The sequence below is a fragment of the Chrysemys picta genome, chromosome 4, assembly GCF_011386835.1.
Source record: "Chrysemys picta bellii isolate R12L10 chromosome 4, ASM1138683v2, whole genome shotgun sequence".
Taxonomy (NCBI): domain Eukaryota; kingdom Metazoa; phylum Chordata; order Testudines; family Emydidae; genus Chrysemys; species Chrysemys picta.
The window spans coordinates 36,827,078-36,849,780 of record NC_088794.1 but is presented as its reverse complement, the minus strand read 5'-3'; the positions used below and the strand labels follow the sequence as shown (position 1 = coordinate 36,849,780).

The following is a 22,703-nucleotide window of genomic DNA, read 5'->3' as shown; positions in this document are numbered from 1 at the left end:
GCCACAGAGCGGGAAGGGAGAGTTCAAGGCCAGATTCCTGGCTGGGGTAAATTGCCCCCACTCCACTGAAGTCATTGGAGCCAACCCTGCTCTACACCAGCTGAGGATTTGGCCTTCAGCCTTTATGCCCTTCTCCGTTTTTGGTCTTTCTGCTGAGGCTGCTAACTAGGGTGCCAATTGCAGGATGTGATGCGTGACACCTCTCTGCAAGGAACTGGAGTGAGGCCACCAAACAGCCATCAGCTAGTAATGATTTTTGATCATTATGTACCTGGATGGGAGCCAAACCAGTGACTTAGAGAGGGAAAGTTCTGTAACCCAACGCCTTTGCTCTGTTAAAGACCCTCTCAAGCTTCAAGCCTGAAAAAGCTTGCACGCCTGGCTATCTTTGTGCATGTAAAAATGTTAGCGATTTTTGGTCAGCTCCCTGGTTGGCGTAAATCAGCGTTGCTCCAGCTAGGGATCGGGCCCGTCAAATATTTTATTGCTATTGTTTAAAAACTGAAGTTGTGCTGCGGTGGTGCCTTTATCACTTCTGAAAATGCCTCCCTCTTCTCAGTGCGTTACCGGACGTGTCGCTCAGATCCTTTCTGCCCCACATCCTGCTTCTGTGGCTTTTGTCTCTTGTGAAGCAAATTACACTTTGAAACAAAAAGTGTTCTTAGTCCAGTTAAAATAAGAACTCTCTGTACACATACTAGGCCTGCACACACCCCTTTACACACTGACACAGAGCGAGGCACTATTTAACCCTGGGGGGATTTTAGTCATTTACAAGGGATCGTTTTCTGATGTCAGGTCAGAGAGGCTGAGCTTTTCATTTCAGTACAGTACATCTCACTGTAATGCTGCCAATGGGAGTTTCAGACCCAACCAGGGTGGACTGAGGAAAGATGGTTAGGACTCTGAAAGCAACCTGGTCCAATTGGTAAAATTGCCTGTGATCATTTTAAGCTATGAGATCTTGCGAACTGCTAGAGATAGAAACCAAAGGCCAGATCCCCATCTGGTGTAAATCATCATAGCTCCATTGACTTCTGTGGGGCCACACTGATCTCCTAGTGCTTTACACCATGTCAGTCCTTCTAGCCATGAGTCTGGCAAGAGAGCTGACCTTAAATTCATATCAGTCAGATTACCACTTTGCCCCTCCCACTACCCCAACACAACCCTTCAGTGCTCACCTCAATTTCATGACCTGCTTTCCTGAGAACTGTGGGAGCCAGCATCTATGGTGTCTGCTTTCTGAATGTTTGGGGTCTCCTGATTCAAAGGGCATAAGTAGGGCCATAAATGTAGATGGGGAAACTTCCCCTACACTGAGGGACGTGCAGTCCAAATCCCACTAGACAGACAAACATGTGGCACAGACCAACAGTTCATGAGGGGAGGCTGCAGATTCTAGCTAGGAAAATAAGCTAGATGGGGGTGGGGTTTGAAGGAGGAAAGAGAGCGGTGCAGGAAGGGAGGTTGTTTCGGGAGTAGGGGGGAGCCTGATGGTCGCTGAGAGCGGAAGGAAGGGAAAGGTGAGTAGGCGCGTTGGGAATGAAAGGGGGAGTTGTAGGTGGGGACAGGACTCTGTAGGGCCTTGAGGGTAAGGAACAGGAACTTGAATACAATGCAGTAAGTGACCAGAAACCAGTGGAGGGACTGAGAGAGCAGAAGTGATGTGGTCATAATGGGAGCTCCCATTAGCAGAGGTTGCTTCAGGCATGCCTTTGATGGGGGAGAGCAGTGAGGCAGTCAAGCCAGACAGGAGATGATTGTTGGTGGGGGGTGGGGGGGTTGCAGGGGATGACCTCAATAAGGGGATAGCAGGGAAAGGGCAGGTAGAAGCAACAGGACTCAGCAACTGGCCAGATGTGTGTGGGGACAGAGCGCGGAGGTGGGAAGGATAACTGCGCTGCCGGTGGTGATGGGGGATCTGAGAGACATTTTGAACTGGAGTTGGACACACAACTGCAGAGGTTAGGGAGGAGGGCAGTAGGGGTGGTGGTCGCTGTGGTAGGTGAGGGAATGGGTGGGAGATGGCGTCCCCTAAAGAGAGGGAGTACAAAGTGGGGACAGAATACAGAATCGTGTGGGGCAGAGAGGAGGCCAAGAAGTCACTGAAAAACATGCTGAGGGCATGAGGAGAAATCAGGAAAGCGCAGGGCCAGGAAAGCCATGAGGTGAAAGCCAAGGAACGAATGGGATTTATTACTGTTACGTGTCTTAGCACTAGCAGCCCCAGTTATGGACCAGAACCCCATTGTGCTGGGCACTGTACAAGCACTGAACAAAGACACTCCCTGCCCCAAGGAGCTAAGCTATCGGTGACCTGTAGGAGGGCTGTTTCAGTTCAGTGGAGGGGGCACAGATCGAGCCGAGGGGCTCAAAGAGAGGGAGCCAAGAGAAATAAGAGAGCAGATAGAGGAGTAAGTCTGATCCAAGGAAGGGCGCATAAGCATTTCCTGTCATGCCATTCACAAGGAGCTATGAGGGCCCAATGTCGTCTGCCTGCACTAGGTGGAAGCTGTATCTCCAATGGCCTGTATTTGTAGCAAAGCGTTCTGACCTGAGACCCATCTGTGGTTTCTCTGTGAGGCATGCATTGAGGGGCAGGATCTCTCTAGCCAATGCTAGACCAGAGCACAGCTCTCGCGTGTTGACTCCATCCTGTTTCCAGGAAAGTGCTTTCTCCCACCCCGGTACTCTGAGACTGTCTCTTTTTAACCATCTTGGATTTTTTTTCCCCCCCCTCCCTGCAGATTGGTGACTTAGTTGTCAAGGACCAGATCTTTGGTGAAGCAACCAAGCAACCTGGCATAACCTTCATCGCTGCCAAGTTCGACGGCATTATGGGCATGGCCTTCCCGAAGATCTCTGTGGATAAAGTCACACCCTTCTTCGATAACGTCATTCAGCAGAAGCTGGTGGACAAGAACATCTTTTCCTTCTACCTCAACAGGTGATGTTGCGGGGGCACGGAGCTCATTCTTGAGACATCGCGTCCGGCTGTCTCCAACCTGTGGGCTACCTCCTGTCCTCCCAGCTCATTCTAAGGGCCAGATCCTCAGTTGGTGTAAAGGGGCACAGCTGTATTGAAATCAGTGGAGCTGCATCCCTTTACACCAGAGGAGGGCCTGGCCATCCCATTCCTGCAATAGGGTGTGTTTTCTGACACCCTTACTCCTGCAGGGAGAGTGGGCATTCATCTCTCACTGTAGCTACTTCCCACGGGTTGCTTGGCATCAGGCAACTGACTGAAGAGCTCCGGACAAAGCTGCCTTTTTTTTTTTTTTTTTTTTTTTTTACAACGAACTGATTATTTCAGTTCTCTGGAGCTCTGCGGATTTAAATCAGCTGCAGAACATTCTCTTTCCTGAATGCCTACAGCGTGTTTGTCACTGGGCAAGTCCGTGCACGTCCTGCCCCGAGGAGCTTACAATCGAATGGCCCGAACCTTTGAGGAGATGGAGCGTCCCCAAAAAGACTTGAGGATGCTCAGCTGCTCCCTCTGTCCAACCCTAAGTTTCTTCTCTGTCTGGCCCCTTAGACAGTCACTTCCACCTGCGCAAAGCGGGTGTGTTCATGCCACCTGATCAAAATGGTAGCCTTTCACATCCCCTCTGCACAGGTGGCATTAATAGTGTCATAGCAAAGTAGGGCTGGAAGGGACCTCCAGAGGTCATCTAGTCCACACCCCTGCACTGAGGCAGGATCAAGTATACCCGGATGCCTGCCCAAGGGGTAGAGCAATGGGGAATGGGGTCTCAGTGCAGAACTCTACCCTCTGCGTATATGTCGTCTGAAAGTCAAACTCTGGACTGGGAAGGAGTCATGAATTCCTTCTGGGTTGGTTCACATCAGGCCTGTGCACATAGCACGTAGTGATGGGAATCACTGGTGGGACTTGCTGAAGGAGTTCAGGCCTGATTCCTCCTCCCCCTTGCACCAGTGACAGTTGGGAGTACCACCACAGAGCTACATTGGTATGAAACCGGTGTGAGGGAGGGGAGATTCAGGGGCTTTGTTTCTAAGAGGAGGGGTTGAATGTGGTGCTGTGGTGGGCCAGGAGAGGCTGTGCGTTCCAAGGGGAGCAGGAGATGAGTGGGAAAAGACAATACGGAGGGAGGACTGGGATCATGGCAGCAGGAGGCCTGTCATACCCTCGCTGGCTCTGTCATACCCATCACCACCCCTACAGACCTGAGCATGGTTTTCCATTTTCCCGGGAGAGACGAGACTCCTTGGGCTGAAAAATGTCTTCGGGGGGGGGGGGGGGGTTCTGGTTCAGTTACGGCTAAAAATCCCCCATAGCGATGCTTCCTCACACCTAGTCAGCTGCAATCTATGGGTTGAAATAACCTGGAGAATTCAGTTCTCTGGGCCGTGAGTCAGGCAATAACAATGTATCATTTGATCAGCTGCATCCCTCCCCACATAAACGCATGTTGTTGGCTGGATGAAGGGTATTGTACTAGTGCTCGGGGTGACAGAGCTTATTCTGCCCCTGCCCTACCCCAAATGCAAGGGAGATAAAGAAATAGGCTATGGCGGTCTCTCTAGTCGTGGAGCTAGTGGTAAAAGAATTTGGCCAGTCTTGGGCTGTCAGTGAGCAATGATCTTTCTTCCATTGCTCTTTCCTTGCGTGCAGTGAGTTTCTCCAGGTCTCAACACAACGTGCGTGGCTGTTACAGGATGGCTCAGCCCTCAGCTAGCCTAAGACCTGCTGGAGTTCCCTTATATCCCCTCACAACCTAAGCCACAATGTTGGTGGTTTAATATTTTTATATCTTTCATATGTGGGTGCCCTGCTTGCTCTCTCCCCTGGCATGAGTGCATGGGGATCCATTGTGGATGAGCATGCTTGGAGAAGCAGTGTCTGTCTGCCTCCCTCCCACTTCAGCTGAATTGATGTTCTGTGTCTTTTCTTTCAGGGACCCATCAGCTCAGCCTGGAGGGGAGCTGCTGCTGGGAGGGACTGACCCCAAGTATTATACCGGAGACTTCAACTGGGTGAATGTCACACGCAAGGCATACTGGCAGGTCAAAATGGATGAGTGAGTTCCACCTTCCTTTCCGTGTGCCCTCTCTCTCTCTCTCTCTCACGCACCCATGTATTCGAGGGCAGAATTCATCCCATTGTCTTCCGCCTCTCCCCACTTCCCAGGGACTAACTGGCTAGGTGTGAAGGGTCCTGTCCAGACGTGTGTATGTCCCATTGTTTTCATTCAGGCCTGCTCTGTGCTGGGCACAAGCCACCAGTGCAAACGCTTATAAGCTGCAGCTTATGCCAGCTTCAAGCAGGAGTAAACCCACCAAATCATGGCTTCTGGCAGCTTTGCCTATCTCCCCTCAGGGCCTCGCTACACCAATTGCTATCGTTCCCAGTAGGGATGAAACCCCAGAGTTGCTTGTACGTAAGGGCTGAATGGGGCTCAGAGAATTCAGCCCTTGATGGAAGGGGCCCTCTTCTTATAGGCACACAGTAGTAAGCACTCTGCATTGCTCGGGGAAGTGAGGGGGAGGGACTGAGCCTGGTTGCGTGGTCCGAGCAGAGGGCTGTTAGCCAGGAAGCCTGGACCTCTATTCCAAGCTCTAGACTAGGTCTACACTACACAGGTTTGTTGGTGGAGTTTTGTCAGTCAGGGGTGTGGAAAGAACCACAGCTGACATAGCCGTGCCTCCAACCCCCCCCCCCCCCCCCCCGCCATTTCCTCCCCCCCAGCGTAGATGCAGTGATAGTGACAGAAGAGGGCATCTCTCAGCATAGCTAATGTCATATGGGGAAGTGCTGTTACTATGCCAACAGAAAAACTCATGTTGGCATATGCTGTGTCTACACGAAGGGCCTCTGCTGGTATAGCTACATAGGCAAAGCTTCTGTAGTAAAGGCACTCTACATGGTCCTGTCTACATCTAAGGATCTCCAAGTGCCTCCCACCCTTCCCTGGCACATGGGCCAAGTATCATTATCCCCAAGTTATTTAATGTTTGCAAAGTGCATTGAGACCCTTGACTGGAAGGTTTTATAACAGTGCAGAGTATTGTGATACTTTATCAGCAAAGGCCAAACCAGACCCTAATAGATTTCCTTTGAAGTGGGAAATGTTACACAACCCTTTTAACCCTTTGCCATCCATGGTGGTACATACTGCTGCATAAACCACTGTGGAAACAGATTCAGATATCTGCAGGGGAAGTGCCAAAGTACATACAGGTTTGTGTGTCATCATCCTGGGTAACGCATCATAACCGGTTTAGCATGTCAGCTAGCTGTGGGATACCAGGCAGAAATGAAAGAAATTTGCTGGCCCTGCTGCAGCAAAGTATGTATAACCTCAATCACATGAGTGCTCTCATTGAAGTTGATGGGACTATTCACTTAAAGTGAGGTATTTGCTCAAGTGCTTTGCTGGATCAAGACCTAGGTATTTCCATACTTCAGCATATTCTGGGAGTTTTAACTATTAATTCCCTACTCCAGTTTGCCAGTATTTTTATACTGTTCTGTTAAGGTTTTTTTTCCCCCCTGTTTAAGTAACTGATTCATATTTGCAACCTGAACTGCAACTCACAAAGGGCTTTTATTATCTCGGAATCTTCTTTTTCACATAGACTGGATGTTGCCAATGGCCTGACCCTGTGCAAAGGGGGCTGTGAAGCTATTGTGGACACAGGAACCTCGCTCATTACAGGGCCAACGAAGGAGGTGAAGGCGCTGCAGGCTGCCATCGGGGCTAAGCCGCTCATCAAAGGACAGGTAAACCCCGGCAGAGAAACTGGGTGGTGAACTGGAAACTTGGGGGGGAGGGGGGATTCCAAAAGACTGGTACCCCCACCCCTTGGAATCTCTACACTGGCTTCCCCTCTTCAGACAGCTTAACATCAAGCTTCTCCTTACTTTGCAGATTTCTTATTCTGTCCCTCCTTGCATCTCTGCCCGTCTTTCCTCCTACAGCCCCTTCCCACTCTGAGCTCTGCCCAAGCCTCTCTTGGGGGGGGGGGGGAATTCCTTTTCTCCTTCTCCTGATTAATATGACCCAAATCCCCTCCCTCTCCTCGCCCATGGCTCCTGAAACCCAATGGTAGTGTTCCATCAGCACTTAAGTCTTTGTCTGTCCTGCATCACGCCCGCTTGTGCCTCTAGACTGCGAGCTCCTTGGGGCAGGGACCTGCTGTTTCTTTGGCACGGTGAGCCGGGTGCTGTACGCTTTACAGCCCCATACAGAGACTTAAGGGCAGCAGCCTGGGAGAGGGAGGGACACACGCTGCCCTTCCCTATCCTGAATTGCAGCTAGTGAGCTTGGATTCTCTCTCCTGTTTTGGAAACTGACCTGCTTCTGTGGGAGGAGCAAGTTGTCATGGAGAAATCCCAGCCCCCTGAACCGTGATTGTGCCAGTTCTGGATAAACTAAGAGCGAAGGAGCCAGTGAGGAAATGGACTGGAGTTTAATAGTCTCCCATGCTGTTTCTTCGCCAGCTGGGACAAGAATTAAGGCCTGATCCCATTGACTTTGGCTCAGACCCTGTATCTCCTCCTTGTAGCAGTGGGGGAAGGGGCGGGGGGTAAATTCACATTTGAAAGCACTTGCACAAAAGTCCTATAGGATTTAATAGACAATGAGAATCTTCCCATGGGTGTTTTCACCATCCTATAGAACCTAATAGAGAATCAAGTCCCCAGTCTAGGATTCTGTTAATAAATGTCCTATGAGGGATCTCCTCTAAGAAGTTCTGTAGGATTTTAGAATAATGTATATAGAGCACTATTTGATTTAGCCTTATTAACTTCTGCAGGGATAAGGGTGCCTGTAATGTAGTGACATTCGTTCTGGACCTGGCTCTCTCCAGGCCCCATGAACACCACTGAGAGGATTTATTTATAATTAGATGGATTGCACCTATCCAGAGTCTCTAGGATTTTTTGTTCAACACCATCTATTTCTATTGCAGTAGCAGCTAGAAGGCCCTATCCCTACTGTGTTAGAGGCTGTACAAATGCCTAATGAAGAGACATTCCCTGCCCCAAAGCATTTACAATCTCAGTAATATGACTTGCCAAACAGCGGTTGAAAGCATCTTCCCCGGTGCTAGAACAGAACCAGCCCCCATAAACCCAGCTGTCCTAGGCAGGATGTAAGAATATAGTGTTACAAGCCCTTGTATGTCTGGGGAGATTTCTCAATGCAACAAACACTTGCCCATTACATACCCCAGCATAGCCTGTAACAAGCCCCACTGACAAAACTGGGTCTGTGGAGAGCAACTTGGGGCCTGGCTGGCCAAGGGATTGAAGGACTTGAAGCCCTGTATTTGTGCCCCTGCTCCTGCTTTGCATCCAGTATTTTGTGCTTTTATTCATTAGTTCAGCAGCTCCTAGGGGCCCCATTGTGCATAGGCGCTACATGTGCACTTAGTAAAATAGTCTGTGCCCCAAAGAGCTCTGAGTGTGGGGGTTTCAAAGGAGCCCAATGGCATTATATTCCCATTTCCAATTTCATTGGAATTCGAGACGCCACAGACAAAGGTTGGGAGGAGAGCCCGGCAGGGTGATGCAGTGACTTGCCACAAGTATCTCACCGCAGATCCGTGGCAGAGCTGGGAGTAGAACTGAGGTCTTCTGACTCAGTCCAGCGTGCTACCCACAGGACCACACTGCCTCTTGAGCTAGTCCTCCCACTGGCTGTCTGAAACTCTGTGCACTGAATTGCGCTGAGCCCTTCTGATCGTAAGGGGCCCATGCCTCAGCAAAGAACCCATTAGGATTCGATTTAAGGCTAGAGGGTACTAATTACCATAGGCTGCCTCCTTTCCTTTCCTTTCCTTTTTTTTTTTTTTTTTTTTTTTTTTTCCTTAACCCGCAGAAGGCTGTTGTCTGAGCGGCGTAGCCATCTCCCATAGCGACCCCCTTTTCCTTAAGCCTGCCAACCAGCAGCTTTTCTGTGCCCATGGGGTCTCATGCTTCAGTGTGCTGCTGCTTTCTTTTCAGTACGTGATCCCCTGCGATAAAGTGTCGTCCCTTCCCGTCGTCACTCTCATGCTAGGAGGAAAGCCCTATGAGCTCACCGGAGAACAGTACATCTTCAAGGTGAGTCCAGAGCAGCTTCTACCCAGCTCCCTTTCCTACGCTAGCTCTTCTCACCTAGACGTAGGAGGCAGGGCTGTCGTGGTGAAATCCTGGCCCCTCGGAAGTCAGTGGTAGTCTTACCACCTCAGTAGAGTGGGGGTTTCACCCCAATCCCCATGTGAGTCCTGCCAGGATAGTGCCTGTTCACTGCTGCAAGGTTAGCTGCTTGCCAGTCCTATCTGAGTCCGCGTCATAACCTCTTCTAGTCAAGAGAGCAGGCAAGTCTCCAAAGCAGGATATGTGGAGCAGGATCAGCCCAGAGCTTCAATCACCGGGTCTGACTGTCACCTCACTCACTCTGGTCTAAATCAGAAGTAACTCTGCAGAGAGTTAGACCTGTGTGTGTAAGGTCAGAAATGGTTCCATGCACTACGGTTCCAGATGGTACCCCTGCGTGCCAGACTCAGGGAGAAACATGAGTCTGAAGAATCAGGATGTTGTCATGCAGATTTCAGCTGCTGGGTCTGTAGAGAGCAGTGGAGACCTCCACTGGTTTGTTGCAGTAGTAGGAGACGGCTAAGGCCTTGTCTACACTTGCAAGTTAGAGCACATTAAATCAGCCCTGGGCACCCTAACTCCTGAGATGTCCACACTGGCAAGGCACTTAGAGAGCCTGGACTCCACAGCTGGAGCGCTCCTGGTAATCCACCTCCACAAGAAGCATAGAGCTTTCTGCACCCGGACTGAAGTGCTGGGGTGTCAGTGTGAATGACTGTTGCATTACTGTGCTGTGATTGGCCTCTGGAAACATCCCATAATCCCTTGAAGTCAAGTGGCCACTCTCGTCATTGTTTTGAACTCAGCTGCAGGCATGCGGCTATCCCCTTTCAAAGCTCCGTTTCTTACAGCCGGCATGCTTATCTGCTCCAGGATAAAGCAACCATTACTGTGGATTGCTCCTGCTGCAGAGGCAGGCATTTGTGCATGTGTGAGAGAGAGGTGGGGGATGGGGGCTGATGTTGGGGTTTCCCCTTCCCCCTGCCGCTGTCTGAACTTACAAGACAGCATGCTGACACACACTCTGCCCCCCAAAACACACAGTCTCTCCCCCTACATACACACAACACACTCCCTGTCACACTCCACCCCTATCCCCCCATTTGAAAAGCAGCTGGCAATCTATTAGGATGCCCTGGAACAAAGGGATTGGGAGACCTGCATCATGTGACACTGTGCCTGCCCCATTAGGCATTGCAAACCCTTTCCAAAGAACGCTGCAACCACTTGCACACTGGGATAGCTACCACAATGCACTGCTTTCTGTGGCGTTGCAAGAGCTGCTAATGTGGACATGCTCCACAGTCACAAGGAGCACAGTGTGAACACACGGCAGTGCTTTCGCTGCTGCTGTCTCTGAGGGCTGGTTTAACTCCTGGTGCTCTACATCTGCAAGTGTAGATGTAGCCTGAGTAAAGCCATCAGCTCCTGCAGTGGATGAAACTAGGGAGGCAGGGTGAGCAATAATGGACAGGACATCATGTGACTCTTTCAGTACCTCTTCTACTATTGTAGTCCATCTGCCACTGGGTTTGGAGCGCTCAGGGCCAGACCCTGTCATGATAGATGATGATGATCACAGTTAATACCTCATACCACGTAGAGTCAGTTCCACCAATTGGTGCCCTAGAGCCGAGCTTGTGGGAGGGCGGGGGAAGGGATGAAAGACTCGTCCTTCTACTGACCTTCTCACTCTTTCCTGTAGATTTCTGTACAGGGAGAGACCATCTGCCTGAGTGGATTTTCAGCCCTGGACATCCCACCTCCCGGGGGCCCACTGTGGATCCTGGGAGACGTGTTCATTGGCCCCTACTACACAGTGTTTGACCGTGATAATGACTCTGTTGGCTTTGCCAAGTGTGTCTGAGCGCCTGCCCCACCACCCCTGCCACACACGCACTGTAGAGAGTGAGTCCCAGGATTAAGAAGCAAATGAGGAAATAAAAGAAATGGAAATAGATTTAAAATTAAAAAGGAAGCAATATTAGTGCCCTCTTAATGACCCTTTGCCATCTCTTGAATAAGTGATAATCAGAGAGCTCTAGCGGATCATTCAATCTAGAGCAGCCCCCGCCTTGTTAGATCTTCCAGCTCCATTTTAAATATTAGCAAATGAAGTCATGACTCCAAGCACCCGCCTCGCAAATAGGAGAGCTAGCTCATGAGATCCATGTGATGATTCCACTCCTCCTGCAGAGAACCTACATTGGTAATGGTCATTAGATTCACTGTTATACTGGGAGGGGATGAGGGGGTTATATATGTACATGCAGAAAACTTTCTCCTTACTCCTCTTCTCTAACCAATGACAGGGTGGGGAAGCTTAGTCTGGCGGCTCTCAATGTGCTTCCTTGTGAGACTGATTTCTCTTGTGGAGCTGAGGAGGGTGATCGAGAGATTGCCGCATGAGCCATCCCTTAAAATACACAAGGGAAGGCTTAGGATCAAAACACATTAGCCGAGTTTCTTGTGTCGTGGCAGCACAATGGGAGCACTTGGTGTGGTGTGACCATCTCTATTGACGTGTCTCACTGGGCAGGGATGACAAGAGGGGCTCCAGCCAGTAGAACCCTCAGGGAGCAGAAACAGGAAGGGGACCGTGGTAGGATTTGATAATGGTCTTTGAGTTCATGTCCACTTAAGGCTGAGCAAACCAGTTCAGATAAAATAAGAGATGACCCAAACTTCTTACGTTTGAAATAGTTTTGTTGGTTGGGGTTTTTTTTCTTAAAGTTCTACAGTTTGGGAAAATTTGTCAAGAGCTATTGAGCTGAGAGCTAATTTTTTTTTTTTTAAAGCATTTAAGTTACCTAGAAGCCCTAGGTCCTACTGACAGTCAATGGGGTTTAGGTGCTTTCAAGTCACTTAGCTGCTTTTGAAGATTTTACTCGTGGTATTTTTGATCTGATCAAACCAGAGACTATTGGCAGTCAATCAAGAGACTTGCAAGACTTCCAGAGGTTTGGGGAAGCATCTCAAGTTCCAGGTGCTTCTCTTTACCAAACCTCTGAGCCTTTGGAAGCCAATTCATCTCTACTCTACACTCCCTATTCCGAACCCTAGCTTACTTTTCTCATTCAAAACCAGGTAAATGCACACCGTGCTATACAAATATAGAGTGAGGCGCATTGCCTGCTCTGGAGAGCTTACAGTCAATGGTCATGCGCGCAGACCCACACACTCCCAGGCAAGAGCCAGCAACTACGTATGCAAAACTGTTCACCCTGTCGGGCCCTTACACAAGACAAACATGGGGCAGCAGTCCAGGGGAGGGACTGCAAGTCGTGATTGGTGGACAGATGGGGGATAAAGTGGGTTTTAAGTAGGGTGTTGAGGAAGTGGGAGAGAGTGAGCTTGGTAGAGTTATCAAGGCTTTGAGCCAAAGCCCACTGAAGTAAACAGAGACACTCCCGTGGGCTTTGGCTTGGGCCCCCAAGTGTATAATGCAGCACGAGCGATGGCACAACACGGAGGGTGAAAAAGAAAAGTCAAAGATGCAGATCGTGCCCTGGTGTGAGCCAGCATAACACCAACAGTAGCAGTAAGGTGAGAGGAGTGGGAGTAATGTATGCATGAAATAGGAGCCCACTGAAGTCAATTGGAATTTTGCCACTGACTTTAGTGGAGCCAGGATTTTGCCAGGTAGTGAGAGCAGTAATGTGCCTGGGGGCATATAGGAGGCCAGTCACACTAGGGAGCATACACACTTTTCCCCAGGCCCAAGCCAACATTGAGCGTGCCGTCGGGGGAGAGAAAAGGACTGCCAGTTAATCCGGATGTTCAGGGAGAATGGGAAGGAGAGGAGCTAAAACGAGTCACATCACAGCAGCCTGCTGAGCGCCACCCTTTTCCAGTCCATTGCACCTGTGAGGAGTTTGCTAACGTTGACTCGGGCTTTAATAACAACCTCTGCTGCTCAGACTGGGCCGGATTTCGTTTGGCGTACTTAATGCTTACAATCATTACTCTTACTCAGGCCCCTGGAAGGGGCTGCCTGAGGCAGCTGTGACTGGTGTGAATGTAGGCGCTCTAATAGACGCGTCGGTCTGCACAGCCCCAGGAATGATAAATACGCTGTTCCCACCGTAGCCTGCTGTCTGTGCCCACTCTTCAGCTGCTGCCTCGGATTGGAAGCTGAAGGCATCTGTTACAGCCTAAAGACCTGGCTGGAGAACAATGGTGTATTCCCAAAACCCATCAAACACAGATACTCAGCTGCCCTCCAGAGAGTCCCATTTGCAAATTGATCAAGTGCCCAGAGCTCTTTAAAGTTTTGCTAAATTCTTTCTCAGCTGAAGAATTTATCCCATACAGTGATTTAAACGTAGAACTTTTCTTAGATGCCCATTACTTAGATTTGGTGGAAGGTAAAACTCTAGCAGGGAATTGACTGTAAGCTTAGATTTTATTAAGGATCTATTTTTAACCCCTTCCAAAACAGGCACAGGATATTCTATGAAGGAGCTATTGTACAGTAATTGCTGTTAAACATATAATGCCCTATATTGTACATTCTGTAGCATCTCACTGGTAACACGGGGCCAATTTCTGTCGTCAGACATGCAGGACGTTTATATCTGAGGGAAGAATTTGGTCCATAGTGATGCCCTAAAAGACACATCTCATGACAGGCTGGGGGAGCAGTTTATTTGACATAACACATTTGCAATGCAAAGATTGTGCTGCTTCTGAAATCAGACTCTTCCCCTTGTTGTTTTACTTGTGTTTTTCAAACAGAGCTTGAAATACTGTTTGACTTTCTTTTCTGGGCAATATGATTTGCTGTCAGAATTACTGTCTCTCATTTTATTATAGAAAATTGAAATGAAAACATCTTTTCTCCCCTTTACCTTGTGGCTGTTTTCTTTTGAGTAGTTTGGAATTGCCAAGGTGTAGTGAGCACTTCACTTAGGTCAGGCATTACATTAAGAGGTGGGGGGGAAAGCAGGAAGGGTGGAGGACCTGGTGAACTTAAAATCACTTCAGGGTTGAAATGGGGGGGGGGGGGGGGAGAGGATAGATATTCTCCCAAGCTCCACCCACAAGCCAACCTCTGCCTCCTTGAGATGTGAAAAGGAAACACTGCTCACAGTACATTGTACATATGTTCAAAATATGCTCAGATGGGCTTCTTCGAGTAGCCTCTCCACGCTGGGGTTTGAATGTCCCACTGGGCTCTTCAGGAGTGGCTCCCCGTGAATGGTGCTCGGAGGCCCGCCTGGGCTTTGCTCTTCCCCTCTTGCCTTCTAGTTCCACAGGTCAGATTTGGAGTGAGGAGTGGGGCAGAGGAAGCTGTGATAGCTCCACTTGTGGCATTGCTATGAAATGTCAGTCAGAGCAGATCGGGCAGAGCATAGCAATGGGCTCCTTACTCGCCTTTCTTACAGAGGTTCAAGCTGTAGTGAAATATTTAACACTGTTGACATTTACATTATCTTCACTGGTAATCTGAGGTAACGTGCCTTTGAGATACATGGGCCAGTTCACATCTCTCAGACCTATTGGTTCAGGCTCTCTGCAAACAGAGGCAGGCAGAACTGTGTCAGTTACAGAAGGTTTACCTCTCAGCCATTAGGGATAGAAGCATACTGGCCTGTATTTTTACATTATTAAAATGTTAGGTTGAGATTCTGTAAAACAATATGCCAACCCCCTATCACTGACCCAGTGCAACCTAGCCTAATTGGAGCTCTGAAACCACCCCAGCAAGCACCGTTCTGCTCTATGTAATGCCTGCTCTAATTTACATAATCTCCTAATGACCATTATAACACTAACTCCTAGCTTTTATCAGCAGTAGATCTCTCAGTGCTTTGCAAAGGAAGGCAGTGTGGTTATTTCCATTTTACAGATGGGGAAACTGAGGCACAGAGTGGCAATGGGCCTTGCTCAAGGTCACCCACCAGGCCAGTAGTAGAGCTGGGAACAGAACTGCCATCATCCAGTTCTTGAGCCTCTCGTCCACATAACAGTCAAGAGGAAGGGAATGCCCAGCCACTCCCACTGTGTGGTCCTCAGGAAGGGGGCAGTGCAGCAAATATTACACAAGCACTACGCATTGAAGGAGCCACCTACCATAAGATAATCCTCTCATGACCAGCTGTACCAGCGCTAGTACCTCTTTGTGTTGGAGATATGGCATAAAGCAGACCCACACAGACACACACACACACACCCAATGGCCTGTGAAAAATCAGGACAGGGGGTAGGGAGTAATAGGAGCCTATATAAGAAAAAGACCCCAAAATCGGGACTGTCCCTATAAAATCGGGACATCTGGTCACCCTAGTGGCTACTGGGTTTTTTCAGCTGTCCTCTGATCACGCTGTTTATTCCAGTATCAGAGGGGGTAGCCGTGTTAGTCTGTATCCACAAAAACAACGCAGAGTCCGGTTGCACCTTATAAATCTGTTAGTCTTTAAGGTGCCACTGCCTCCTTGTTGCTGTTTATTCCAGGCAGCTGGGCCTGAAAACACAGGTTTTCCCCACACGCAGTTTGCTCATATTGCCACTAGGAGATGCTGTTTTCACTGCTGTGGCCACCAGAGGCTAGCAGTCATTACTGCTCCCTTGCTGGCTTTACTGCTCTCTGCTCTGAGTGCTTTCTGCATCCCCAGTAGCCAGAGGGGTTTCAGCTCCCTTCAGGGAAGTGAGAAAGGGCAGAGAAGGAAGGGGAAGAGTGACCCAAGACAGGAAAGGAAGAGGGGGGCACAGCTGGCTGAGGGAGAGGGAAAGGGGAGTCACAACAATGGTCTGATTTTCAAAGGTGCTGAGCTCCCACTGACATCCCATTTTCAGCCCTTCTGAAAATAGGGTGACCAGATGTCCCGATTTTATAGGGACAGTCCCGATTTTGGGGTCTTTTTCTTTTATTGGCTCCTATTACCCCTCACTCCCTGTCCCGATTTTTCACACTTGCTGTCTGGTCACCCTATTTGAAAATTGGGCCATTAAAGTGACAGGAAGGGGAGAGCAGAGGGGAGGGTTCACAAAGCTGTAGGGGAGAAGAACAGGCCTGGCCTTGGATCACCTTGGAAGGGGCCAGAGGGCCGCTGTCTGTCCCATGCTTGCACTCCAGCCTACCTTCCGGAGACAAGAGGTAAGAGGGAGATGGGGTCCATTGCGGGAAGGGAAGGGAAAGTTGTGCAACCTGGTGCCTCCAGCAGAGGTTTTGGATGTTTCCTCACCCCATTGGGATGCTCCCAGGTGTAGTGTTGTGCCGAGCTCATGCTTTAAAACGTGTGCAACTTGCCTTGTGACTAAACACAAAGGCATATTGCATTGGGCCACAGTGGCAAGGCAGCGGAGGAGGGCGGGATTAGTGCAGTTTTGGTCTTGTAGAGGAGCCAACCTATAACAAAAGCTGCAGACCATCACTGGGAGGCCTTGATCATTCCCATACTCCTATCGAAACACCCTGAAACTCACCAGAATGCGCACACACTGATTCTCCAGTACTCTGCACCTCATTTACATTTGGGACAAGGTTCTCTACCCCTGCTGGCCAGGTGGCTCAGTGTCCACCACCACTCTCAACTTTTGTCCTGCACTGCAACATTATTTCATTAATTTTTGCAATGCAATTTTTAACATTAACAATCTGATTCATTTGCCCTTCCTCTGCCATCTCCCTCCACTTACTGCATTCTCTCCACAACTAAATTCATTTGACTTAGTTGATAACTTCATCTGTATTAAAATTTTCCACCAACACAGAGAAGATCAACAGTACGCACCACATGTACAGAACAGTAAATATGATACCCTCGCTCCAAGAGTCCAATTCTCCTCTTGCTGACCCTGCTGCAAAGCAGTGAATTACTAAATACTAAGCAACGAATCAGCTGAAGTCAATGCAATTACACCAGTGTAGAGCTCATATAAATGAATGGAAGATCTGACCCCATGTTCTTGGAGGCAACACTCTCAGACACTCAGGGCAGTATCTAGAAGACAATCTCTTGCTTTTGAAAACTCTTTTTACTAAAAACAAATGATGAAGCACTTTTGTCTTGGGGTTGGTTGTTTTCTTTTTCCTCTGATTTTTTTATTTTATTTTTTGGTTCCTTTGGGAGGGGAAGAGAGGTGGAATGCAGCTTAAAAGCTAGAGGACAGGAGAGAGAAAGCATGGGGGAGGAGGCCTTGCCCTTCCAAATGTCAAACAATATTATTGTTCAGCTTGCTTAGAATTCAGTAGCGAGAATTTCAAAGAGTGGGGCTAGGAAAGGGGCGCCATAGGGTTGCTGCTGTGTTTCCTCCCCTGAAAAGTTGAGCAGTTCAGTCCTACATAACTCTATTGGGCAGGGCAAGGATGGTGTCCCTAGCCCTCTGTTTGCCAGAAGCTGGGAATGGGTGACAGGGGATGGATCACTGGATGATTACCTGTTCTGTTCATTCTCTCTGGGGCACCTGGCATTGGCTGCTGTCGGAAGACAGAATACTGGGCTAGATGGACCTTTGGTCTGACCCAGTATGGCCATTCTTATGTTCTCCCAGTGTTGCTATTCTGGTTCTAGTAGGGAGAGTTCAGTTAGTGTTGCCAACTCTCCTGATTCTGTCATGAGTCTCACAGTATTTGAGGTTTTTTAAAGCCTTCCCCCATATCAAGTGATAACAAGAGAATCTCTTTGGGCAGGGATTGTCTTTTTGTTTTGTGTTTGTACAGCACCTAGCGCACTGGGGTCCTGGTCCTAGGCGAGGGCTCCTAGGCACTACGAATACAAATAATAATCTCAGCTTTCATTTGTAAAAAAGGAGATGTTGAGCCTTTATGGTTGTAGAGAAAAGCTTGAAAATATGACCCCTAAAGGCTCAGAAACCAGGAGGCAAGTAAAAGAATGAAAAATGTAAATGAAAGTAAACCCTCATGATTTTTTAAGCCAATTTCATAATTTTTTCAGGCTTGACTCATGATTTTTTAATGCTTAGAAATACTGAGTATGTAACATTCTGTTCAACAGTACGGTGACCATGATAATATACTGTGTGATAGATTATACAGCACTTGCCATCTTGAAAGATTATGAATTAATTATAATTAAGAAGAGATCCCAAAGTGGTTTGCAAGCTATGGGGCTGTCTGGCACCCACTGAAATCAATGGAAAGAGTCTCATTGGCTTCAGTGGGCTTTGGCTCAGGCCTTGTTTACAGGACATACAGCATCATTGAAATGCTCCCGCCTCTGAAGTGGGATGGTGGCAGCCAGCTGGTGCGGGTGATTTTTTGGCCATGGAATCTAGGGCCAAAGCGCACGCGTATGGGGTGCTGTGGTACCTAGGCAGAGCAGACAGGACCTTGGTTTTTAAAGTCTCATCTAAAAGAGCCACATGTATGTAGTAAACTCCATTGGACCCCATTCTCAGGTGCATACTGGCAGCATAAAGGGACCTTACAGGGGATGGGAAGAGTCCTCTGAGAATACCCACTGTGCAGGGGGCTTCTCCAGCTGAGGCAGGCCAGGCATTAGAGTTTTGCTGCTGCCCCATGCCCAGCCCTTAGTGTGGAGGGCAGGGAAGGGGAATGGCCAAGGTGCACCACCCTTTCTGGCTATTCCCTGCTTCTCAAAGACCATAGAAGGCCCTGGGAAGTAGAGGTGTAAGTCAAGCAGCCCTGAGGCTGCTCTGACTTACACTGGTGGCCAGATAAGCCCCAGAATAACACTAGAGGACAGAGAGTGTGAATACAGTGTAAAGACACCCATGCCCCTTCTCTTCCGGCCCTGCCCTAAGCACAGGGACAGGGTAACTGAGAATCAGGCCTATGGAGGCTATAAGAGGGATGAAGGCATGAGTCAACGCTGCTGGCAATTGAACCTGTGGTTCCAGAAAGCCTATGGAGTTTTAAGCATCTTCTGACACGATGGCACATTAGGGACTCTTGTAAAATGTAAACCTTTAGTTCCATAGCGATAGCAATAGATTGTTAAAGGAAACCTAACTCTGAGGGAAACACGCTGGCCTTTATATTAGTAAAAGGAGGAAATAAGAGCTGCAGCAGTGACAGAAGAGGAGATTGCAGCTCAGGGTCTCCCGTGACTCAGGCTCTGCTCCCATAATTTGTGATGGCATCCGCACCTGCTTTTGAATGGAAATATGGCCTGATAGTCCATGGCTGCCGCTTGCTGCTTTCTCCTTGTGTGGCTTTCCACATAAATCTCAGAGCACAGATCAGCTGTCACCTTTACACAAAAGACAATCAGGGAGGTGGATAGCAAAGGAATGGAGTCAGATCTGAACAGGCAGTGTCACCCCACTCCTCCGCACACCTTCCCAGCCACACCCAGGTAAACATTCTCTCTTGCTGGTGTCGTAAACAGCCGCGCCATGTAGCCTGCCATAACGATCCCCTAAGGCAGGCTTTCCCAGGCCATGGGGCTGAGTCCCACGGGTGGGGCCTGAATTTCTTGCCTTACTCTTTTGTTAGAATCTGGAAAATAAGAAAATGCAAATGGCTACCTGGGGATTTTTTTGTCAGCTACCCCGTGTGTGTGTTCCGGCTGCAGCTGGTTTCTCATGCACCCAGTTAGGGCTGCAGGGACTGAGCAGGGATTAGGGATTCCCCGGCAGTCACTCCTCCCTGCTGGTGGAGGCTGGCACTGAGAGCAGGGAGACTCTCTCCTCATCTGCCCTCAGTGCTTCTCCTACAGGTGCCCACCCAGCCAGCAGGTGCAGGAGAAAGCAGTAGTCTCCAAGCCTTGCCAGCAGGCAGCACTGTGGTGAGGAGCTCAAGGGGGAATGGAGGCTTTCCTTGAGCCTCTTCCTCCCCCTCCCCTGCCACAGCCTATACCCATTTGAGCCCTGGGGAGATTGACAAGTCACTGTCCAGTCTGGATAATGTCTGCAACCAGGAACAAGCTCCAGCATCCCTCTGGAGCGAGCCAGGGTATCTCTGGGCTGGTATAGCTGCATGCACTTCAGAATTCTCCTTCCTCATCAACAGCTGCTCTGTAGAAACATTGTCTCCAGTGCACAGGAAGGCGGGGCCTGAGCTCCTTTGCTGTGATAACACCTGATAGTGCCCCTCCAGGCACAGCTTCTCAGGTGTTGCACTAACTCATTGCCTGCCAGGCAGCCTGAGGGTTCAGGCTGTCTGATGAAGGCTTGGTGGCAGCTATGGGTGGCTGTGGAGCCTGGGCGGCTCAAAGTTTCCCACCCCTATCTTGCAGAGCTCAGCCCTTTCTCTGTCTAGGCTTCTCACAGAAATAAACCGGTTCCCCTGAATTACCTTCAGCATCACTTCAGACTCGCTTCGTTGGGGGGAACCAGCCTCGGCTTCTAACAGTATCCAGCTACTGGGCCAGAATATTGGATAAAGCAAACAGACCATGATATTTAGAAAGGAGACGCTGTCGTGTCTCCCTAGCTGTGCTCTTTCCTCTCTTTCCTTTTATTCTTCCTATTGGTTAGGTTTTCTTCTTCATGTCTGGTTTTAATTCAGTATTTCTCAGTGCCCGTATTTCCCTTAGTTGATTATTTTTGATTAAAGACCCATCTTTCTCTCCCTCGCTTTCTAACACGTTTGGATCTGGCCTCTTTTCCCCAGTCCATTTTTCACCTTCTGTGGGGGTTTTTCTCCACTATTTTTTCTCCTATTCTCCCTTCTCAGTGCCAGCTTCTCCCCTCTCCTTCAGCCCCCATGCCTTCGATTCTCTCCCCTCGACTTCTAAAGCAGTCTTGTTGGTCCTGTCTCTCCACCAGTCCTCCCCTCCACACCACTATTATTTCTCTCCAGTTTTCTTGCCTCACTTCCTTACTTGTTCCTCAGAACAAGTTCCAGGTTTCACAGGGTGAGTGGGTGATGGAGTAATTTTTGGTGTGTTGCACTCCAAATGCAGGTGAGCTGATGGCCCTGTCCATATAGAAACATAAGAACTACATCACCAGATCAGAGCAGTGGTTCATCTAGTCTAGTATCCTGCCTCCAACAGTTGCAAGTATCAGCTGCTTCATAGTAAGGTGTAAATAATGCTGTAAAGGACAATTATGAAACGGGAAGTTTCTTTGTCACCCTCACCAATTTATATCCCTTATAATTTTTCTCTAATGTGTCTGTAGATGTTCTCATTAGCCATATAAATGTCTAATCCTTTTAGGAATCCTGCCTCAATAAAATCTTGTGACAGTGAGTTCCACAGTTTAATTGTACATAGTATGAAAAAGTATTTCCTTTGATCAATTTATTCTGTATATTTCTAAACTATCCCAGTCTTTCCAATATTTTCTCCTACTGAAGTCTTCCCATATGTCAAATCATTTTCCTTGCCTGTATTTCGTTCCCTTCTATTTATCCTTTTTGAGATGGATTGACCAGAACTGAGCATGGTATTCAAAATGAGGACATCCCACTTATGTATATAATGGCACTATAATATTGTTGCCCTTTGGCCCAAGCAGTTAGCCAGTATTTGGGACTTGGCAGGGTTTTGTCTGTTAGGGGGAGAATTTGATGATAGGACTCAGGTATCGATGGAGCAATCCTGTTTATTTACAAAGAGTGTGCACAAAAGTCCTGTTCCCCTGAATACAATAGGAGCAAACCTCTGTCCACATGGCTTAGCTCTGACTTGCCTTGGGTGATTCCACCCCAATAGTCTGCAGTTGTTTTTAGTACATAAAGTGGCTTGATTGATCATTCTGTTGAGAGTACTTGGCACACCCATTGGCTTTAATGAGGTCTGTTATTGCCTTTGGATCTAAGGCTATGGCTATACTAGAGAGATTACTGAGATGCAGCTGTTCCTCTGCAGTTCTGCCGCTATAAGGTCTCCTGTGTAGCCACTCTATGCCGATGGGAGAGAGCTCTCCTGCCGGCATAATTTAAACCACCCCCAACAAGCAGCAGTAGCTATGTTGGCGGGAGAACATCTCCTGCTGACATAGCACTGTCCACACCGGTGCTTTTGTCGGTGAAGCTTATGTTGGGCAGGGGTGTGTGGTTTTTTTCAGCCCCCTGACCGACAAAAGTTTTGCCGACAAAAGTGCTAGAGTAGACAAAGCCTGAGACTCGCATGGCGGCAGCCATTAGCACCTTTCAACGTAATAATATTTTCAATATTATTTTCCACTCCTTTCCTTATACATCACAACGTTTTGTTTCCACTCTATGTTGAGCAGAGGTTTTGATTCAACTGTCCAGTTACCCGCAGGTATTTTTCCAGATGTAAAGTTGATTTAGAATCCAGCAATGTGTATGAGTACTTCAGAGTATCCCTTTCTATGTACAGAGAATCCCTTTCTATATACATTACATTGCATTGAGAGACAAAGTGGGTGAGGGAATATTGGACCAACTTCTGTCGGTGAAAGACAAGCTTTTGAGCTTACACGGAGCTCTTCTTCAGACCTGAAGAATCATGGGACCAACATAGTTACAACACTGCAAATTACATTACATTGATCAATAGTGATAATCATCTGCCCATTCACCTCGCTTTCTAGGTCCTACACACCGTCTCTCGTCTTGACTTACCTAAATAATTGCGTGTCACTGCAATACTTTGCCACCTTATGGTTCATTCCCGTTTCCAGATCGTAAATGATGATATTAAAGGCACGAATCCTTACATGGAACATTGTGGCTCCCTACTGTTAA

General features: G+C 48.6%; 1 protein-coding gene across 2 annotated transcripts in view; it reads left to right on the top strand.

The window, feature by feature from the left end:
• The window catches only part of CTSD (cathepsin D), a 36,206-nt gene extending 22,245 nt beyond the window's left edge, over positions 1–13,961 (top strand). For both annotated transcript variants that reach the window (XM_005307767.5, XM_065592038.1), the window contains 5 exons: positions 2,751–2,950; positions 4,923–5,045; positions 6,604–6,748; positions 8,978–9,076; positions 10,818–13,961. In XM_005307767.5, the coding sequence (XP_005307824.1) occupies positions 2,751–2,950; positions 4,923–5,045; positions 6,604–6,748; positions 8,978–9,076; positions 10,818–10,979 (729 nt within the window). In that variant the 3' untranslated portion in view covers positions 10,980–13,961. The remainder of the gene's footprint in view (positions 1–2,750; positions 2,951–4,922; positions 5,046–6,603; positions 6,749–8,977; positions 9,077–10,817) is intronic.
• The last annotated feature ends 8,742 nt before the right edge of the window (positions 13,962–22,703 follow it).